This window comes from Siphateles boraxobius, unplaced genomic scaffold, assembly GCF_051911475.1.
Source record: "Siphateles boraxobius isolate OS27281-9 unplaced genomic scaffold, OSU_SipBor_1 9, whole genome shotgun sequence".
In the NCBI taxonomy this organism is placed as follows: domain Eukaryota; kingdom Metazoa; phylum Chordata; class Actinopteri; order Cypriniformes; family Leuciscidae; genus Siphateles; species Siphateles boraxobius.
In genome coordinates, this window is record NW_027509219.1 from 24466557 (window position 1) to 24487886 (window position 21330).

General features: G+C 36.7%; 2 protein-coding genes across 8 annotated transcripts; both read right to left on the reverse strand.

The window, feature by feature from the left end:
* Positions 1–638: 638 nt before the first annotated feature.
* On the reverse strand, positions 639–13560 carry fhad1 (forkhead-associated (FHA) phosphopeptide binding domain 1). Of its 7 annotated transcripts, none has more exons than XM_077222997.1 (28): positions 13000–13560; positions 12746–12847; positions 12356–12562; positions 11941–12100; positions 11746–11840; positions 11421–11651; positions 10603–10726; positions 9789–9919; positions 9613–9681; positions 9040–9147; positions 8900–8965; positions 8184–8336; positions 7873–8068; positions 7643–7713; positions 7461–7553; positions 7098–7187; positions 6306–6657; positions 5875–5974; positions 4841–4947; positions 4605–4764; positions 4339–4432; positions 3459–3609; positions 3256–3338; positions 2932–3027; positions 2570–2796; positions 1868–2007; positions 1416–1495; positions 639–924 (listed from the first exon to the last, which is right to left on the reverse strand). In XM_077222997.1, the coding sequence occupies exons 2-28, from the start codon at positions 12839–12841 to the stop codon at positions 745–747; spliced, it is 3660 nt and encodes a 1219-aa protein (XP_077079112.1). In that variant the 5' UTR covers positions 12842–12847; positions 13000–13560; the 3' UTR covers positions 639–744. The 7 variants fall into 7 exon arrangements, 4 of the variants coding, with proteins under 4 accessions (XP_077079112.1, XP_077079111.1, XP_077079110.1 ...); XM_077222996.1 differs by having other exon boundaries at positions 1416–1496; positions 1860–2007; XM_077222995.1 differs by having other exon boundaries at positions 1416–1496; positions 1839–2007.
* A 1008-nt stretch (positions 13561–14568) lies between these two features.
* Positions 14569–17177, reverse strand: ela2 (elastase 2). Its single transcript, XM_077223001.1, has 8 exons — positions 17056–17177; positions 16848–16936; positions 16587–16684; positions 16321–16443; positions 15268–15404; positions 15035–15180; positions 14748–14900; positions 14569–14628 (listed from the first exon to the last, which is right to left on the reverse strand). The coding sequence occupies exons 1-8, from the start codon at positions 17126–17128 to the stop codon at positions 14611–14613; spliced, it is 837 nt and encodes a 278-aa protein (XP_077079116.1). The 5' UTR covers positions 17129–17177; the 3' UTR covers positions 14569–14610.
* Positions 17178–21330: the final 4153 nt, after the last annotated feature.

Below are 21330 nucleotides of genomic sequence, written 5' to 3' on the forward strand. Positions count from 1 at the left end.
AATGACTCTTTAGCTCTCCATATAGTAGGCGCAAAAAAGTATGTCACAAAAGAAGTATATCCGAATTCAAAGTACTCATAAAAGAGTAGGCAAAAAGTAGATGACCTACTATTTCCGGTGAGATTCTGAAGTGTGCTTACGATGGACAATTTACTATCCCATGTGGTCACAAGAGAGGATTTGTGAATGACAGGGAAGGGACGCAAATGACACTGGTTGGTCACATGATAATTACAATATGGTGAATGTAGTACGTCCATATTGTATTCATACTACACATATTCATACTTTAAAGAACATACTTTTTAGCAGTTGCAGAGTAATTACAAAATAAATACCTACTCAAGAGAGTATTCGATTTCAGACAATGAGAGCCTTTGTCTTTCAATTGGATGGCTGCACTCAGGAGGTCGCATACGTCAACTTGAGGCTGCCTCATTTCTGCAAAGTAACCATTACATTCCAAAGTAAGAAAAAAAATTACAGTAATTTACACAACTTTTCTGAAATGGAACATCCTCAAATGTCCTCCACCTCTGGAGGGTGCAGCCTTCCAAAAGAGACTGTTTCATTCACGAATGAATAAGTATTTGTGAACGAACTGGTTTAAACACACATATTATAATCAAATGACACCATTAAGAAATATTATAACATCATTTAATATTAAAAATGTTGATCACTGTACCCAAGTGAGAATAATACACAATACATAATTGTAGGTGGTCTTAAGTTGTGTCCATGTCAGTGGGCCTCAGTGAGCAGGGGGATTTGGGAGCTCTCTGGGGCTTGCAGAGGACTGGCCAAATCAGACACTACTGAACAGATCTGCCGTTTCTGCCCCATTTCTTTATTCAGATTATTCGCCTCACTCTCTCTCTTTTTCAGCTTCATCTGTGAGATCCGTTTCTTCACTGCTGGGGCCTGTGAACACACACAGTAAAATCTAGGGCTGTCAAATAATGATTACATCTTAATCACATAATTACACAATATGCCTGATATATATCAGGGGAAAGGACAGGCCCCTATATAGTATACATATAGTATGTAAATATTTGCAAAGAAACTCAAATGAAGAGGCATTACATTATTGTGGGAGTCGAAAGTATTAAATAGATGTATTCTAGTATTTTTTCTGCATTTTTTTTAATAGGTCTAACATCAAACAAACAGGGACAGATTCATGCTCCATTTATAGCACTGAGATTATGAGCTCGGGAAAGAACAAATTTGTTGGTGCTGCTAAAAATCTATTAATTGCACAGTGTGGAGTTTCTTTGTAAAGCCCAAGGCAGCCTGTGGCAAACAGCATGGATTTAGACCGTACATATGTTCTGAAGATCAAACAAACACACACACACACACTACTTATCACGTTAATGATTCTAATCCACTGTTGCCTTTGAGTGTACCTTTTCATAGTTTTCATTTGGTATACAGTTGTGATGGCCCACTCTTCTACTGATTCTGCCCGTTCTCTCTGCACTAAGGCCCTGTAGAGAAAGCATTTATTATAGATGGCACTTGGGTAAGCTATGAAGCCACTTAAAGGTGGCTCTCTATAGAGAGACAGAGAGATGGTGTGTCTGAGATGTTGAAAATGTCTATTTTAAGGTATGACTTCTCCATCAAAATAGGCAACCATAGACTTTCTAACCGGCAATGCATTTGTTGGATTGTTTGTTTTTACAAACTTAGGAAAGAATCTGAACTGTTTTCTGAGGTAATCATCAGCAAACTACATGTAAGTTCGGTGTAAAGCAACTTTCTGACTTGTTTCATTTTTTTCTCTCTATCACAGAGTTAGCATCAGTCAGACTTTCTCACTATGATACCCTATTATTTCTGTTGGTTACACTGCTTTCCTGCTGGTTTCTCTGCAGCTGGTTGATGCTTTCCTGTAGAGCCTGGCGAAGCTGGTCTGTCTCTTGTCTCTGAACCTCCAGTTCTGCCTTCACACTCTCAAGCTCGGCCTGTGTCTCGTAACCCAGCACCTGTCTCTCTCTGAGAGAAAGACAAAGTACAGACGGACAAAACAGAGCAAAAAAACTTTAATTTACAGTTTTTTTAATATAATATAATATAAAATATCTTTTTTAATATATTTACAAATGTAATTTTAAGTTTCAGCTGCCATTACTCCAGTCAAATCATTCTAGTATGCTGATTTGGTACTCAAAAAGACATTTACTATTATCAATAATAAATACGTTTTAATAAGCTACTTAATTTTGTGGAAACCATGAAACGTTTCTATATGTTTTTAATGAATAGAAAGCTCAGAAGAACAACATACATTTAAAATAGAAAGCTTTTGATCAATGTAATGCATCCTCACTGAATAAAAGTATTAATTGCATCAACGTAAATGTTAAATGTAATTTATTTGAAGAAAAAAAATATGAGCCCAAAATTTTGAACGGTAGTGCAATTTACATATAGCATTTATTACACACATTAGTTTATTTTATTTTGAAATTAAACTTTTACTAAATGTATTAAAAATACACTGAGAAAGAGAGGGAGAGAATTATTTGTAATGAGTGTGTTTTTCTGTTGTTTGCACCTGAGTGTGTGTATTTCTCTCTGGTTCTCCTGCAGCAGTAGTTGTTGCTGTTGGCTCTGGCTGTTCTGTATTTCTAAGCGGGTTCTCACAAACTCACGGTCTGTTTGTCTCACAGAGACTATGTGCTGTCTCTCATTAGGAGGTATGTGCTTTAAACTAGCACAACCTGACATCTCACCATCACTTAGCTCCAGAGCCTCACGCAGAACTTGCACTAGCTCTAGGTACTAAACAAAAGACGAAAAATAACGATTTAAATAATGATTTACCAACACAAACTCAAAACAGAGCACAATCTCAGGGCCACAGATTCTCTTTTCACACAATTTAGTTGAAATTTGTATGTGCCATGTGTCACTCACTGTTCTCTCACTGAGCTCCAGAGCATCAGACATGTCCAGTCTGGCTGTACGCTCTCGTGCTGCCTCGGTCAAAGCTTCAGGGAACGCAAAAGCACTCTACATGTGTAAAATAAGCACACTTAAACACTCAAAACACACAAAAATGAACACAAATGTCAGAATGTGTCCCTATTCTGCTTTAATGACAGGAGCACTTGAACTACATGAACTCCTTCTCCAGCATGATTTGAGAATGATCCAAAGAGCACCTTCGCTTCAATGGAATGGAATGGAATGGAACGTTTCGTGCAAAATAAAAATATATGGAATAAGTGAAGCTACTACCACAGAACTGATGGATCCTCTCTGAGCAGCAGATCTCTTCATAAAACTCTGCTTCTCTGGCTCCCCCTGCTGGCTCAGACGCTCTGTAAACCGCACAGAAGAAAATTGATCATGTTAGGTTATTGTATGCCAGAAATTAGATCAGATCAGGATCACCACATCCAAAAGTTTGATCATTAGTTAAAAAGGATTGCAAGACATACTGCTAGGCCACTTCAGTTCTAGAGCTCTGATTCGCTCCCTCATGTCACGCAAACCTTCCTGCTGTTGAAGTATCGCTTCCTCACCATGATGACCTTTGTGTTTTGACCCCTGATTGATGACATCATTAGGAGCTGTCATAAGTGCCACATCCTGAGAAAACAACATCCATATAACAGTTAGCAGTGTCCATGTTTGATCTATGTGAGTCCGTGTTTGTGACCCCTTATTCTCCTTTTTTTTTTTTTGGTGAATGTACCTTACCATTCAAAAGTTTGGGGTCGGTAAGATTTTTAAATATTTTTAAAATATGTCTCCTGTGCTCACCAAGGCTGCAATTATTTAATTTTAAAAATTAATTAAAAGGGGAATATTGTGAAATATTACTACAATTTAAAATAACAGTTCGCTATTTTAATACATTTTAAAATGTAATTTATTCATGTAAAGGCAAAGCTGGATTTTCATCTGCCATAACTCCAGTTTTCAGTGTTACATAATTAAAATATAATTTTTTTATAACATTAAAGATGTCTTTACTGTCATGTTTGATCAATTTAATGCATCCTTGTTGAATTAAAGCATTAATTTCTTTCTTCGTTTTTTTTTCTTTTTTTTAAATCTTACTGACCGCAAACCTTTGAATGGTTATGCATATATACAGATGTGTTTTTTAGGCTAATAAAAGGGATATTATGTGCCTTAATGTGACTAATTCAGCCACTATGTTTCAAAATACTATTATTATTCTATTCAGAAAAAATTCAAACAGAGCTTATTTTTTTTCTTTATCTTAATTTGTCTCGATTTTTCATAAAATATGGTCTAAATATAGGTCATTTCAGTTTTATTAATGTTTGTCCAGTTTGTTGCAGATCTCACTTTAGTGTTTCTTAAGGTCTGAAGTGGAACAAGGCTTGTGTTCTCCATCACTCTGTATTCTGCTGCTTTAATTTTCAGGTCCTCCTCAGTTTGTCTAACAAAAATGGAACAATATCTACTCAGAAACACATTCACATGTTGTGGATTCATTTAGCAGACAAGTCATCTTCAAAAAAAAAAAACAATACTACTTTGTTTGATAAATCGTTTTATAATGCAAAGATAAGTTTGAAGGCCATTGTATGAGTCATTTTTTTTGGTCGTACCTCAGTTTTTCTTCCAGCTTCCTTGTTTCTTCATCTTTCTGTTCCACTAGTTGTGACATCATGGTAAGCTTCTGTGTGAGCATGCTCAGTTGAATCTTCTGGTCTACAACTAAAGCTTTATGACTCTCCAACTCCAACTTCTGCTGTTCACTTAGTTGTCCTGCACAGACACTCGGTCAGAAACATAAAGACAAACAGAATGCAGTTGTACTCGTTTGTGTTGCTTTGTGTCTGACCTGTCATGTCAGAGAGCCGAGCATGAGCCTGGGCCAGGTCACGACTTAAGGCATCGATGATCTGACTCTGACTGACCACTTCCTGTTGGGATGAGACCAGAGATGCCCTGCAGGACAAATTAGATTCTGCATTAACGATACAAGAATATATTCTGAAAACAGTAGATTTAGTATGATGATGAGTATAGCATAAAGTATAGATTGGTTGAAGTAGGCATGAAACGGACAAAAGTGCTATAGTCTTTTCTTCCCTACTGTGATGCATATCCGAGTGAAATGGCCTCTCAAACACGAAAAAAAGTAGGATTTTGTCCATTGGGATTTGATTGGATCGTTGTGGTTTGCTATATTGCTGAGATGGTAAGAGAGTGACAGGTTGTCGCGCCCTCACGCTGATAAACACATCATCAGAGAAGAGATGTCGTTGCAGGAGGGAGGGAAGTTATTTTGATTAAAGACTACAGGGGCACATGAATTTAAAAAATAATAATACTGATTTGCACGGATAAATCATTCATAATAACTTCTGCAATATTCCACAAAAAAATAAGAATTCCATTAACAGAATAAACACTTCTGATCTTTTATAAATAAATAACAATAAATGATGAATACATGGTCTTTGGTTATCATTATAATTTTAAATAATTTAAAAGATTTTAGGATATTGACTGAAACCAAGAAGAGACATATTTGCAGGTACAATTTAACAGTGCCTGATCTATGAAATGATTTAAAGAGAGAGGCATGGACTGTGTAATTAGTTATTGAGCAAGAGTTTCATAAATAATGCATGAATAAGCCATGCATTATGCATTAACAAGAGCACACTGTATGTATATTATTCTGCTCACGGTGAATGTGACGACAGAGAAGGAAATCTGTTTACAAAGTAACGTGCAATATATAAATCGCTTAGCTACAAGCTTACGCAGAGCTGTTGCATCTGGTTTCGGGGCAGTCCTAATGGCTAAATACTTATAATAATAATAATATACAACATAGTTTTTGTATGATGGGTAATGCTGTGATACCGGAGGGATTTTATTGTTGGATCCAGTTCCGAATTTTCCTGTTTTTCTGATGTGAAAGACGTGCTGTTGCTTTCAAAGCCCTCCAGTCTATCGAGCGCCTCTGTGAGACAAGTACAAAAAGGGTAAACAAGATCATGAACACATATGTAGGACACATCAAATCTGTAACACAAATTAGTTTTAATTAGCTAATGCTTTTGAGAAGCTGCCCTCTATGTGTAACACATAAAACTGCAGCATTTCAAACCAATGTAAAACAAACATGTTTCTGTGAGCATGAGTTAAGGCAAACAGTACAGTCCAAATGCAACAAATTTGCTTATTTTAGATAATGATCACAATGTTTATTTGTTTTTAATTTATTTTAAGTGAGTTTCAATGAAATTATTAATATTTTTCGGTCGTGTTTATGAATCAGAGGCTGTGCTCACCTTTGAGTTGGTCCTTCAGTGAGTCCCTCTCCTCCTCAATCTCTCTCCATCTTTCCTCACTCTGCTGGGCTTTGTTTATTCGTGTTTCCATAGCAACAATGGTGTATGCGTGCTGTCGCACCTGCTCCCTGTACTCCTCTACCTCGACCCTGTGTTTCTCTCTCTCCTCTTCGGCTTTTCTCTGCAGGGCCTTCGTCTCTCTTTCCTCACACTGCTTCATCTTCTTGTTCCTCTCCTCTTTGAGATGGAATTCACGCAGTGTTTCTTTCAACTCAGCTTCTCGTATCTTGGCTTCTTCAAATTTGGTTTGCCACTCAGTCTTGTGTGTCTCTATCTCCTTGTGCAAGGCACTCTTGGAAGACAATAAAGTTATAGTCATGGAGTTTTTTCTATGTCACATAAAAGCCCATTTCCATCACATAAGAAAACGTACGCTTTGGTAAATCGTAATTATGAATTATGACATTAAAAAGTCAAAATTATAAATAAATAAAAAACATAATTATGAATTTAAAAAGTAAATAAATTATGTTATTTGTTATTATGATGCAGCAATATTTATATCATTATGATATTTTTTATGTGGTGGAAATGGGCTTCAATATGTGTCAAAGGTAGGAGCAAATAACCAATACGGCTATATGTTGGGAACTAACACATGTGGATAAATACTTGGGAAACTAGACTCTCAAAAACTCAAAAACCAGAATATAGCGATGCAGCACATGTTGAGAGTTGAGGTCAGTTTTATTTCATATTAGGGAATAAATTCAATTCTTAATTTTAACCCACCTCAGTTTGTCTCACTAACTGAAGGTCATCCTTAACCTCTTCCAGCTGTCGCATTAGTGTGTTCTTCATCTCTCTGTGTCCCTCGGCTGCCTGCATCATTAAAAGGTCAAAGGTCAAGAGAAACTTCAGTGAAACAAAATTTGATAGTAAATTCAATTCATTAAATTAATCTAGTCTATTAGCTTGGAGTCAATTCTCTGAAACACTTTCAACAATATATGAACTTCCATTGGAACTGAGATGAGTTTCACTTCTAATTATAACTGAAAAAACTAAATGACAATCTACAGTAATTGAGAACATCCCTCAATAGGTCTATGTCTCAGAGACTAAATTTGGTGTTTTTGAGAGAGGCAGCAACACCTGAAGTTTCTCCAGCTCAAACTGCTTTTGCATGAACTCCAGCTTCCTGTGAAGATCTCTGCCATGCATCTCTGTCTCCTGAAGCATCTCTGACTTCAGCACAGGAAAGAAAGACAGTCATGTTTCTAATGAAACATGAAATTGCTCGTTTTCTGATTCTTTAACTGATTTTACTGCAATACCTTTAGTTTCCTGAGCTCTGATTGGATGTCCTTGTGGTCCTGGCATAAAATCTGTAAGGCACCTGTTACTCCTAGACAAAACAAATGATAACAATATTTCAGACTAAGGTTCTGTAAAAAATGCACTGATATTCAATAACAATTTAATATTTTGTAATACTATAGGGATTTCAACATCACTTAGCTTGTTATAGTCCTGCTTGAATCTTCTTAAACATTCTGTTTCTTACCTCCAGTCTTCAAAGAGACATCAACCCCTGCTGTCTTTAACATATGAGCAGCATTTTGCAGTACTGTGATCAGGAGGTTCAGTAAAAATAGTGAATGCTCCTGAACCCAGCTGAGCGCAGGACTCAAATTCATGTCCTGCAGCCCAGATATTTTCATCTTCACTGTGTCTGCAATGCATGCTTCCTGTACTCGACTCTGTATACAAACGCAAAGAGATCTTATATAGCTGTGCAACATGTTGTGTATTGCTGTAACGCAAACATACTGTACAATATTACTTGGCATAATCAATGTTTCCACCTACTAATACCTGACATTCTTGCAGTCTGGCTCTAAATATCTGGGTCTCATCCAACATTTTACTCTGCGTGTGAGCTTCCTCTTTGAATTTCATTTCAAAGTCATGCACTTTGGTTTTGTACATCTCCATCTGTTCCATTAGCTCTGATAAACAGTCCAAAACCTCCAAAATCGAAACAAAAAGAAAGAATTTCACAACAACAAAAAAATTCTGCCAGTTTTCTCACCCTCATGACTGTCCAAATCTGCATAACTTTCTTTCTCCCGTGGAACACAGACACATTTTTTAAAATCCTGGCCACTCTTTTCAACATAATGACAGTATATATGTATCATAAATTATAATAAAAATGTGAATAAAAGTGTAAAATCATAAATGTGGTCTACTCGACTATATCCATTTCTCAACTATATCCTTCTTTCTATTTCTATATTTCATTTCAAGATAATTTTATTAAGTATACTTTATGTAGTAAATATACTAATATCAATGTACTAGAAGTATACTTGTAAGTGTACTGTTTCAATACTGCTTGGGACTAAATCGACTCACTTTATAGTGTATAAAAGTATACTTTTAAATATACTTTAAGTGTAATAGTAGTAAGGCTTAACGACTTCAGAATTTTTAAAGTCGACATTTATGTGATGAAAGTCGAGTCCCTGATTACATCATTAATGAACAAATAAGCCTGAACTTCTGATTAGCTTGAAATATTTTCTTACCTTTTGATCTGATTCTTTGTCAGAAACATGCACAGTCTTGACGATCTGGTTACGAAAACTGTCAAACTTTGAAGAAATTTCAGATAAGTTAGAGTAATAGACACTTTACAGACTGCTGTTCCTGTCTTGAGTTCACTTACCCTTGACTGTGTGTGTTTGAGTTCAGTTAGAACTCTCTGTTCTCTTTGCTGCGTCTGCTCATGAAACTGCTTCAGTCCGTCCATCTCTGCCAGCAGAGAAGCCTGTTCCTACAGCGCACATCACACATGAACATTCATGACATCAGATTTCATAGGCTGACATCACCTGGCCCAGTGGCCTAATGGATAAGACATCAGTCTGTGGAGCAGTGTTGCCAAATATTTTCAATGGAAAGGTGCTAAAATCTGCTCTAAAATAGTTAAATATCACTAGATGACATAATGCACCAATTGCGGGCAGTTTACATCTTTTTTCTCTCCTAATCCTTGCCCACATACTGTAATTTTAATATAATATATAGCTGAATGTCCAATAAAGCTGTTCTCATTTCCATATGTTCTGTCAGACAACACAATGATTATGATATAGTTACTGACTACATGTTAACCAGCAATCCAAAAAGTTGCTAGATTTGTTGCTAGCTAAAAAAAAAGTTGCTACAGGGGTCTGAAAAGTCACTAATCTCACTGTGTGGAGATCAGGACTGGGTGTGAGTGAAACCGAAAACTCACTTTTTTGAGGGATTCTGCCTCACTCTTCCTGGCAAGTATCTCAATCTGATGCTTCTGGGAGTCTTTCAACTTTTAAAACCACACCAAACAAGAGAAACCTTTATTTTATTTTTTTGATAAAACATAAAAACAGCATCATTAACTAAAACTTAAAACATAAGTGCTGATGCAGGAACCTTGTCCATCATGCTTGTGAGCTTGGCTTCTTTGTGTCTCACATCTTGTCTGAGTTTGTCCACCTCAGCTGCTAGTTTAAGAGCCTGTTTCTCTCGAGCAGACACATCTCTCTGCAAACTGCTAATCAATGCTGAATCAAAAATTTAAATAAAACACGGAGTAAATAACTGCTCAGATCTAACAGGATGGTCCCTGTATGTAACAATTGTGTTATTGATAATTGCACTACAACAAGTGTATCTTAATATTACACAAATGCCCAAAGGCTAGGGGTCATTAAGATTTTTTAAAAGAAGTACTTGAAAGAAGTCTTTATGCTCACCAAGGCTGCATTTATTCAATCAAAAATTGACATCAAAACTACAGTAATATTATCAAATATTATTTAAATTGAAAATAACTGCTTTTTTTATTTGAATTTATTTCTGTGATGGCAAAGCTGAATTTTCAGCAGCCATTACTCCAGTCTTCAATGTCACATGATCTTTCAGAAATGTTTCAATTATGATGATCTGGTGCTCACATTTTTTTATTATTATTAATGTTGAAAACAGTTCTGCTGCTTAAACTGTGATACACTTTTTCAGGATTCTTTGATGAATAGAAAGCTCAAAAGAACAGCATAGAACAGTAGTGTGTGTATATCAAGGGCAGAATAAAAATACTTTGTACTTTTATACAAATGGATATATAATAATAATAATATATTATAATATAATCAATCATATCATAAAAAACAATATATCATGAAACTTTTCACATTACAGTAATATGAATGACCCACATATCACCCCTATAATATCATCATCATACCTGTAGAGGAATTATTTTCTTTCCTCAGTTTATTCATCTGTTCTGATAGACTACGTATCTTCTGATCTCTCTCTGTAATAGCCTGTCCGAGCATCTCTCCAGAACGTCCCTGAAGTTCCAGCATCTACATCCATTGAAGAGATAAAGCTTACAAAAATGCACGGCAGTTAATTATTAAATAGCACATGAAAGATTTTCGAGCGAGAATAAATAGCTTTATCAAATAAATGTGTCTCTCTTAAATTGAATCTTGAAACAAAAAAATAAATAATGAAACTTGAAACATTACAGTCAATAATGGGCATTTTTGCAACAGAGTGGATGCTTTCTCATGGACGAGTGGCCTTCTAGATAAGACATCAGCATATGGCACTGGAGATTGTAAGTCCCACCAGGGTCATTGCTGTCTTTCTAAGAGGTTTCTTTTTTGAGATGGAGACAATGCATGCAGTTTTCTGTGATTGCATTCTTGTAGCATAATTGGGGCTCTTAATCCCAGATTTACCCAATGTAAATTTTTACTGTACTGCCATATGAATTAAGTTGTTACTCAAATGGCATGAAAAAGGGCACTTTATTTTTGTTGCATCATGAAATCCAACCTGCAGCCTTTGTATATGTATATGACTATGAATCTGCTGCTAGCAATTAGTTACAGAAGACTGATATAATTTAAGTTAGTACTATTCTTGAACTCCTTCAAAATAGGTGAGACTTGAAGTCACAATCCCCTGTTCCTGAGGCTGATGCTTCATCCATTACATAAAACAGTCACAAAACAGTAAATAATGTAAAGTGAAATGTAACAAACCAGACACCTGCTCCTTTAGCAGCTGTATCTGATCTTTCTTCTCTTTGATGTCACTCTCCAGGCAGCGAAGTCTGTGTGTGACATCTGGATCACCCTGCTTCTTCTGAGACAGCTGGAGCTTCAGAGCTGACACTTCCTCCTTCAGGGCCATGATCACATCATCCTTCCTTTGGGACTCATCTTCAAAGCACACAGACACACGAAAGTGTCCCTCTCCGGGCCAATGCAACCTCTCCTCCTAAGAAAGATCACAGTTATCAGGGTATTGTTTAAGCCTTTTAGCCCTGTGAGATGGCTTTCTAAGTTTTTTTTTAACAGGATGTTACACTCACCTCCTCCATTGGCAAGGAGTTAATGCTTTGAGAATTGTGAGGTTGTGTCTTACTTCTTATATAACATCCTTTTCCTGTATTACCACTCCAGCTTCCTGCGTAAATAAATAAATAAAATAAATTTATTCAGTTTGAAATAAACTAGGTAACCCTTAATTTTTTCACTTGTGTGCTGAAAAAGACATTAACTGCTACCTGGTCTGATGGACTGGGTTTTACGATCAGGTGTATTTGGACCCCGTTTCGACCCAGCGCTCATGGGACGAGGTCTGGTGGGAGGGTGGGGTGAAACAGAAGGGGTCCGAGCTCGTACCCAGGCCTGGGGAATGGGAGACTGGGCAGCCAGAAGAGGAAACTGTTTGGGAGTAAGGCAAAAAAAGTATATTACACAAATATTATATTGTTGTTTATTATATCATTATTTAATATAAACTTGAATCAGTACATTACAGGTTTTATTTATGATAATGAATTTTCTGTGTCTTTTAACTTGAACTTAAGTCTATATAAAATGCTACTGAAACAAAACGGATATAAAAAGACACATAAACATAAACAAAAATACACAATGTCATTTCTCTTATCCGTTCAAACACATCAAAAATGTTACTGATTTCTCGCTGTCAGTGGAAAGCTCATAGGTTGATCCTCCATAACCAAAGTGAAGCTGGTCTCCCGGAGAGAGGCGCACAGTGGCATTGTGTATCCGGCAGTCATTGACGTAGGTCCCGTGGGCAGAGTTCAAGTCACGAATAACATAGCAGCTGTCCGCTTCACACCAGTCAATAGTGGCATGACACTCATCCACCCCACTATTCTGAGGAGATGAGATGATACACACTTAAAAAAAATATTCTAGTGACGTGTCTCGTAGGAGTCAGAATGTCATATCCACTATCAGATCATCATCTCATCAGGATATATAATTAAATGTTGAATGAATAACCTGTGAACTGACATAAGTGGACACACCTGGGAAAGAAAAAGTTTAATACAGTACCTGCAGACAGAGGTCAGAGTCTTTGTGTCTTCCTATAGTAGTTCTTTTAGGCTGGAGTTTAAATACCCAGTTTAGAGTTTTGAGGTAACCCCTCATTTCAACCTGAAGTCCAGAGAGAAGTATTAAACTGGCATTCAACCCTTACTGAATTTCTATGTATCTGTCTTTTTTAAAACCTAGGTTACTTGCAGAACATATAGGCACCAGCATTTTTTTATACTGTAGATTGCAATGATTGTGTCTTGACAACTCACCAGTACGAGTTTTCATCTGCATTCGTCCAAACTGTGTACGACCCTGCTGCTCATGGGCATGTTTTTGCCGTTTCTAAATAGGTTGTTTTCGAGTGTCATGGTAACGTCAAAAGTTTAGAGCCCCGCCTTTAACACAGCGTGCAGTCCGTTCTGTCTGAGACGTCACGTCAATCTTCCACCTTGGAAACTTTCGAGACGCGCTGGCGCTGGTGCTTGAACGATGTCAAAATAAATAGAATTTTGTATTTAAGTCCTTCATTTAATTACTTTTTATTGGCTCTTTTTATTGGCTATCAGGTTGGTTCGACTAAATAATATTTTGTCAGTAGCCTAGCTAATTTTCTGTCGCGCGAAAGCGAATGTATTTTGGCGGTGCAAGGTAGCCTAAACACATGTTTTAAACAAAATACATAATTTGTGAATTGTAAACCTAAGTGATAAAGTGCGACTGGACTGTCAACGGTCCCAGGCGGTTTGTGGTCCTAGTCATAGTAGCCTACGTTGTACAGTGAGAGAGCTTCAGAGACGGCCGTTGTCACGGTCTTGCAACCAAAGATAGGCGGCAATAATTTTCTGACAGTGTCTGAAATGTACCGTATGCGAGAAATGTACCGTATGCGAGAAATTTCAGCCTCGCCTGAAATGTACCGTATGCGAGAGTAGGCGGCACAACACCGGCATCTCCAATAATCGGCAACGGACAGTTCTCTTCTCGTAGTGGATCTGAGACACCTGCGAGATCATAGGCGGACGTCGCGGGATTCACGCTCATGCACCGTGTTGATGATTTACAGTGAGGGGGGTTTAAACTAATGTGAACTGGAGGGTCGCAGGTCTGTTCTGATACGGGGGAAATAATAAACTGGACGTAATTTAAGTTCTGTTGCTTTTATATGAAAATATTAATAAATATAATGATTAAGACACCAAAGTACTATATTTATTTCCAATCGAAAGACCTGTTTATCATTTTACTTTAATTACAGACATGTTTATATTTTTTATAAATATGAAAACAATCAAATAACCCATATAGAGATCGGACTGTCAGAGAGGTTGGGAATATTCACACATAATTTATACACATAAAAACATGATATCACAGTTTTAAAATCAAACATTTGTAAAGAGAACAAACATCACGGTTGTTTAAACAAATGAGCATTAAGCTGTGTCGCCAGCAACGCGTTTCCCATCGTGCTATTGATCAGCGTTGTCAGTGGACAGCAACTCCACCTTGCGGTCGCCAGAGTTTTTTTACCTAGGCTACGGATAAAGGATTGCCGAAATCGCACAGTCTGTACATAGACAGTAAAGAATCTGTATAGCAGGCAAAGCGCTAGAGCAATGTTTACCTCGGCATGTGTAACTAACACACCCTTAACCCACAGCCCTTTAGCCGATGAATTATCTAAATCAGATATTTAATTGGAAACATATATTGATTAGGCCAATAAAAACATAACCACAACAAGAAGAGGAATAAATATTGCTTTTTTTAATTTTTTTTTATTTCTTTAAAGGAAATTAGACAAGAGTTTTGAATGAACTTTTTGTTCTTGTTTTTGATGATGATGATGATGATTTTGAAGTAACCACACCTTCCACGCTTTAATAAGAGGTCATCACCTGAAAAATAAGAGGCCATTTAAATATCTAATATGTCTTAAATTTATGTCAACAGGATATGTAAAAAACAAAGATGGTGTGTGCTCAGAAAAAGACCAACAGTTTTGTAGTGTACTCACATTACTGATCCAGGAACTGTAGCCAGACACCCGGGTGAAGACGGAGGGCTTATTGCGGTAGTTGCAGCCCAAGCTGGAGCCAAAACTCACAATGCCGTGAACATCCCAGGTGCCGTCACTTCTCTGGCAGTTCAGAGGGCCACCAGAATCACCCTGCATGAGTGAGTAAAAAAAGTTTACCATTTTCACACATACTGGTTATAATGAAATATTAAAATTTAAACACTCATTATTAGGGACAATGACAACGTCTATAAATAAATAAATAAAGTGTGCATAAAACCCACATTGCAGCTGGACACAACTCCATCTCCACCAGCGCACACCATGAGGTTGGTCACAAGGTTACCCCACCAGTCAGACCTCGTGCAGGTAGCGTAGTCCACAACTGGGAGCATAGCCTGCTGCATGACATCAGCAATGGGACCATTGGCTGAAAAAAAAGAGAAAGCAAAACGTGTTTTTGTTTTTTTTCGGCTTGAAAAATAAGAAAATAGCATTGCAGTGGAAAGGCACATACTCCAGAGGCGTCCCCAGCCAGTGACGTAACAGGAGAAGTTGTGAGGCAGGATGCTGCCAGAAGTAGGCAGGCAAGCAGGTGAGATCTTGTCGCTGAAAGTCACTGGAGTCGACAGCTTGATCAGGGCAATGTCATTGCTGAAAAACACACAAATGCATCAAAAACACTCTAATTTAGACATATCTTCCTGGTCAAAAGTTGAGAATAATTACGATTTTTAATGTTGTTGAAAGAAGTCTCTTATGCTCACCAATGCTGCAATTATTAGATCAAAAATACAGTAAAAACTGTGATATTGTGAAATATTACCGTTTAAGATGTATTTTATTATTTTAAAATGTAAATTATTCCTGTGATGGCAAAGCTGAATATTCAGCATCATTACTCCAGTCTTCAGTGTCACATGATCCTTCAGAAATCATTATAATATGTTGATTTGGTGCTCAAGAAACATTTATTATTATTATCAATGTTGAAAACAGTTTTTGCTGCTTAATATTTTTGTGGAAACTGTGATAGCCTACACTACAATTGAAAGTTTGGGGTAAGAAAGAAATTAATAATTTTATTCAGCAAGGACACACATGTATCAAAAGTGACAGTAAAAACATGTATAATGTTGCAAAAGATTTTAAATAAATGCTGTTCTTTTGAAGAATCCTGAAAAATGTATCATGATGTATTAATGAAAAATGTATTCCACAAAAAAAAAATTAAGTAGCAAAAACAACATTTATAATAAGAATGATTATTAATAAACGAGTACCAAATCAGCATTTAAAAATGATTTCTGAAGGATCATGTGACACTGAAGACTGGAGTAATGGCTGCTGAAACTTCAGATTTGACATCAAAAGAATAAGTTACATTTTAAAATATATTCAAACAGGAAAGAGTTATTTTAAATTGTAATAATATTTCACAATATTACAGTTTATACTGTGTTGTTGATAAAATGAATACAGCCTTTGTGAGCATATAAGAGACTTCCTTCAAAAACATAAAAAAAAAATTTTGACCTGTAGTGTACATTAAAATTAGATAAGGACCAACCGGATATTGTAGGAATCCCAGTTCTCATGCACGATAATCCTGGCAGGAGAGATGGCGAGAGAGCCAGACTCGCTGCCGAGTGCCAGGTTGTGCTTGCCCAGGTAGACTCTGTAAGTTCGGCTGCTGCTTGGCAAAAGTTTAAGACACAGTTTTAGTCCTTCTCACAATGCAAATTAAGGAAATATTCATGGCATTCCTTAAATGCCAGCTAGAGCGGTGCAGCATTTTGTTTCATGTTGCCTATTGTGACAGAAGGAGCAGTGTACCCAATGCAGTGAGCAGCCGTCAAGACCCACTCCTTGGAGATCAGGGTGCCACCACAGGTGTGATAAAAGCTGGAGCCACTCTGGTACTGGAGAGACACCTGAAATATTGAGGAGGTAATGAGTGTTGAACCGGAGCTTATTTCAGTGCATTTAGTCATACAGTCAAAATTATTTAAAAAAATAGCATTGCTGTGTTTATAATTACCATTTTATGGTTAAACATTTTAGGATGAGATTGATGAACTGTAGCATTCACAATACCTGCCATGGCCAGCTGTTCGGTTTAACATCAGTTCCACCCACCACCTTCGAGACGAGAGGTTTATAGGTGGGCTGCCCACATCCATAGGCTGTTTCAAGACAACACACAATGATAAGTTACATGTCTGCTCAGGTTCATTAGCTGAATGTGAATTGTGAAAGATATCCCTGCTTTTTCCGATGCTTAGGAACCCAAGAGAAATCTTACCGCCAGCAATGAACAGAGCCAAGATCAGAAGTCTCATAATGCCTGATTTTAGTGGCAACAAACGAACACCCATCACTTATATACAGTAACCAGGGTTGCCAGATAGCCCAGTTCCACAGTTTTCCCATGGAATTGGGCTACTTTTAATCTGTTGCCACAGGTTGATCTTTTCTCCCTTGTGGGTTAAAGGTTTATTTGACTGAAATGCTTGTATTGAGATATTTTACCCATTTTACATTCTAACAATGATACAACTATATATGAGTTTTGTGTGGAAGCGCACTGGTTGGGAGCTCCTTTATGAAAACAGACTGTTTATGATTCCTACTATATAATGATTTAAGTTGAATTGTGTATAATGCATATAGTGACTGTAAAGTATACATTTTAGGGATGGTAGTGGCATAGTTTTAATATTTGGGGTAGGATCATTGGGCTTGTTTTGGGCTACGTTGTATTGGCTATTATACTAGTTTTATCACACAGACCTGGCAACCCTGACAGCAACTAACCTGGACAGAAAAAAAGGCTAGTTACAATTCCTGCAGCAATGCACCGATAGCATTTCCAGTATCATTTAACCTTGTAGATAAACATCCCAAAATATCAGTTATCTTACAGGTTTTATGAATGCGGCCTGTGAAATGTACAGATGTGATACAAATAGAAATCCCTTGCCAAAGCCAGGTGGCTTTTTTTGCTTCACAAAAAGTTTTTTTTTTTTTTTACTATTAATATATATTTGTGACAAAAACTAAAAATGTAAAGGGTCATGTCTTTTGGATTGGGTCTTGATCTGAAGTCATAAGAATTCAAGGAAGAGGGAAAAAACTATAAAAAGATTATTCTGCAGTCAGACTAAATGTGAGAACAAACTGTCAACATGTTAATCAACTGCAAATTTATATTTAACTGATCAGATTATATCTTGTGAAATATTAAGTTCAAGGTGTACCAGAGAACTACTTCTGAATAGTTTTTCTGTAAAGCAATCATTCATGCCAAAATAGTAAGTTTGTTCTCTTGGCTTTTCTAGTTTTCTAGCTTTTCTGGAGGCAAGAAGTCTTAAAGACTGATAATTATAGTTTCCATTTATGGTAACCACAAGGAGAGTAGTATATATTAATTATCATGCAAAATGCTTTGGGGTCAATGACAAAGTGTTCATAATTAAGAAAATTAAGAATCTTTTCAAAGGAGATTTTAAACTAAAATCTTGTGTAGAAAATGTGTCAAGTTCATAGAAATGTACTCATTCTATGAAAAAAAAAATTTCTTGAAATGTTTCAATTTAATACGGAAGAGGATTAGGGCCAAGCAATAATAAAAAAAGAAATGATTAAAGTCATTGTAATGCGAAATTAAACTCGTTAAATTTTGAGAAATTAACTCGAAATACAATCTTGACTATAAACTCATTAAATATCAAGAATAAAGTCGTTGTGTTTCTCGTTTGAAAAACTCGTTAAATTTCGAGAAAAAAGTCTAAATAAACGGACTTTTGACTTCAGCTCGGCGTCTTCTAAGGGCCCCCCCCCCCCCCCTGCCTCGGGCCCTGGGTACTCGGTGCCCTTTTTCCCCCCGCTACCACGCCCCTGGCTATATTTACTACTTATTTATTAATTCCAGCCAATTTGGTTGATGAAACATTGATTAAAATTAAGATACAATTAATACAAATGGAAATTCACTTTAAAGAAAGGCTTTGTGCATCTGTTTGATGTCTCTGTGAAAGTTTTAAAGCAGTCTTTTAGTGCCGCTTTCAGAGTGGTCACGTAACATTGTTTTTTCCTCATAAATGCGAACAAGAAAAATAAAATAAAATGAATATTTTATGTTCTGTGGAGAGCCAACCCTTCTTCATCCGGTGGGTAGCTATTACTTTTGGTTTGCGCCGTGTAGCCTAATTCACAGAAGTACTAAAAAATATTTGGCCTAAAAGTTAAATATTTTTTGTGTCACGCAAGTTTATTTCCCCCATATTAAATATAAAACGCATGTGTAGACAGATATTTTTCTTATGTCTGGACTCCTTTAAGGGAGTATGGAAATACAAACAGACGTTTCGATATATTGGTATTAAATGACACTTGCAGTCAAAACTTGAAATATAAATTCTCAGAAAATGCATGTCCGTAACGCAATTGCTAAATTTTAAATAATTATTCTGCAACTAGTTTTGTGGTGTATGTCTACGTATTTTATAATCTTAACTTCAAATAATACTAACAGTAATTTAAAGATTTGGTAGCATTGGATCTGGACGGGAAGGATAACTGGGAGTTGGAAGGGGTGTGTCGCAATTTTGCCTTCTCGCATGCGATACAGCTTCGTGGATCTGAGTGTCGCGATTTCGGTTTCATATCGCATATTGTTACAGCCCTGTAGCTAGTAGCCTACTTGATACAACTATAAAATAGCAAGGTGACCAGTAAAACTACAGCAGACGACTACCCCTGGCTAATTTAAAAAAAAAAAAACTTTAGGATGCTTCTTCAGGTTGGAGGTGGAGTCTTTGGACGCTGAAAGGAGGATGGTTGCTTGCAAGCAGAGGTTGCACTGCACAGTTATATTTGTTCTCCCTTCTCTTTCTTTAATGTGAAATGCTGTTTGAATTTCCAAGATAGAAACGCATTCTTGCCCTGGCTCTGTTGTTCCGGCTCCATCTCTACATCTAGCTCCTACTGCTCCTCTTCCGACTCCATTGTGACTGATCACGCAAACCGCGCATTTTTTTGTTTTCATATTGGGGCTTCTGGGAAATGCATGGAGTGAATAAACTCATGAAACAGAAAAGTATCGTCTTGTAATCCATTGATTTCAACAATGTAACTGTATTCTAAACACCAACTATTTAAATTGTAACTGTAACGGAATACAGTTACTCATAATTTGTATTCTGAATACGTAACGCCGGTACATGTATTCCGTTACTCCCCAACACTGTATAGAGGACATTGCAGAGTTGGATTAGTCAAGCTATATTTTAGACTTTCTTTCAGTAAGAAATACTATCAAATTTAGCTAATTATTACAGAATAATAACTGTCACTGGACACCAGTGTAATAACTGGACACCCTCTAGTAACTGTTTTTATGAAGTAACTGGCTATTACTTTAGGATCTAAGAGTCCCGTCACCCCAAGTAACACTGCATGTCTTCCTGCGGATGGGTATATTCTGCCCCACAATGCTCCCTGTGTGCCTCTATATCGCTAATAGTATAGTGCCCTTTCGGTTGTTTTGCATTGGCCCCCGAAATGCGACTTTACCCCTGCCCCAGCGGAGGTCTGTACACACCTCTGACGGACAGTATTTTCTAGGGGTGTAACAATATATCGTGCCACAATATATTGCAATACAAAAATGCAACAATACGTATCGTGGATAGTGACAATATGTATTGTGGATAGTCCCCCCAAAATAAAAATTCATGTGTGAGAAAAAATCCAAGTTTTCAGAGTTTTAGTGTAAGTACTTCATTAAACTACTATATATAATGTTGATTATAATGTGTAATAATGCAATGGGGGAATATTTGTGGGTCCTGATAATGCCAAATGTCTGATGTTACCAATAAAAAGTGGCAGACATTATTTTAAATATATCTAGTCAGTGAAAGCGTGCAAGCATATTCATCTACAATAACTCATGAATCGTTATTCTGGTGTCACCATTGTCCTTGGGCTACAAGCACCAAGTCCAAGCCTATTCATTTAAACCCACAATGTAATATCAAATTTAGCATTTTACTCAACAGTACATTTTTTGTTAACCTTTTACCATATGTCTTGGAGTATCGCAATAATATCGTTTCGTGAGTTCAGTATCGTGATATGTATCGAATCGTGACATGAGGGTATCGTTACACCCCTAGTATTTTCATAACCTTTTAACATCCCAAAATATCAGTTATCTTGTGGTACTGCATGTTTGTGGCCTGTGAAATGCACAGATGACATCCTGATATAAACAATAACACCTTGTGCACAAAGCCTGTGCCTAACAAACTATACGTTTCATAACATATCTGAATTTTTTTGTTGAATCTTGTGAGAGGAAATTAACTATTAACCAGAACTTGTGACAAAAATAGAGGCCTATATAAATAAATTAACGGTAAATAATATCATGTCTTTTCGATTTGGTCTTCAGTTAAATACATTTATCCAAAGAATTGGTGAAAATAAAAGGGGGAAACTATATAAAAGGTGGTTCTGAAATGAAATGTGAGAACATAACAAATGTTCAAGGTGTTAATCAATAGCAAAAAAT

Coding starts and splice junctions, on each gene's coding strand:
- fhad1 (XM_077222995.1), bottom strand. CDS start 12,841: ATGAGGGGTTACCTCAAAACTCTAAACTGGGTATTTAAACTCCAGCCT. Junction 7,714..7,872: donor TGTCTCTTTGAAGACTGGAG/GTAAGAAACAGA, acceptor TGTTTTGTCTAG/GAGTAACAGGTGCCTTACAG. Junction 3,339..3,458: donor AGAACTGAAGTGGCCTAGCA/GTATGTCTTGCA, acceptor TGCGGTTTACAG/AGCGTCTGAGCCAGCAGGGG.
- ela2 (XM_077223001.1), bottom strand. CDS start 17,128: ATGGGTGTTCGTTTGTTGCCACTAAAATCAGGCATTATGAGACTTCTG. Junction 16,444..16,586: donor ACGGCTGCTCACTGCATTGG/GTACACTGCTCC, acceptor TTTGCCAAGCAG/CAGCCGAACTTACAGAGTCT. Junction 14,901..15,034: donor GAGTTGTGTCCAGCTGCAAT/GTGGGTTTTATG, acceptor TCACTCATGCAG/GGTGATTCTGGTGGCCCTCT.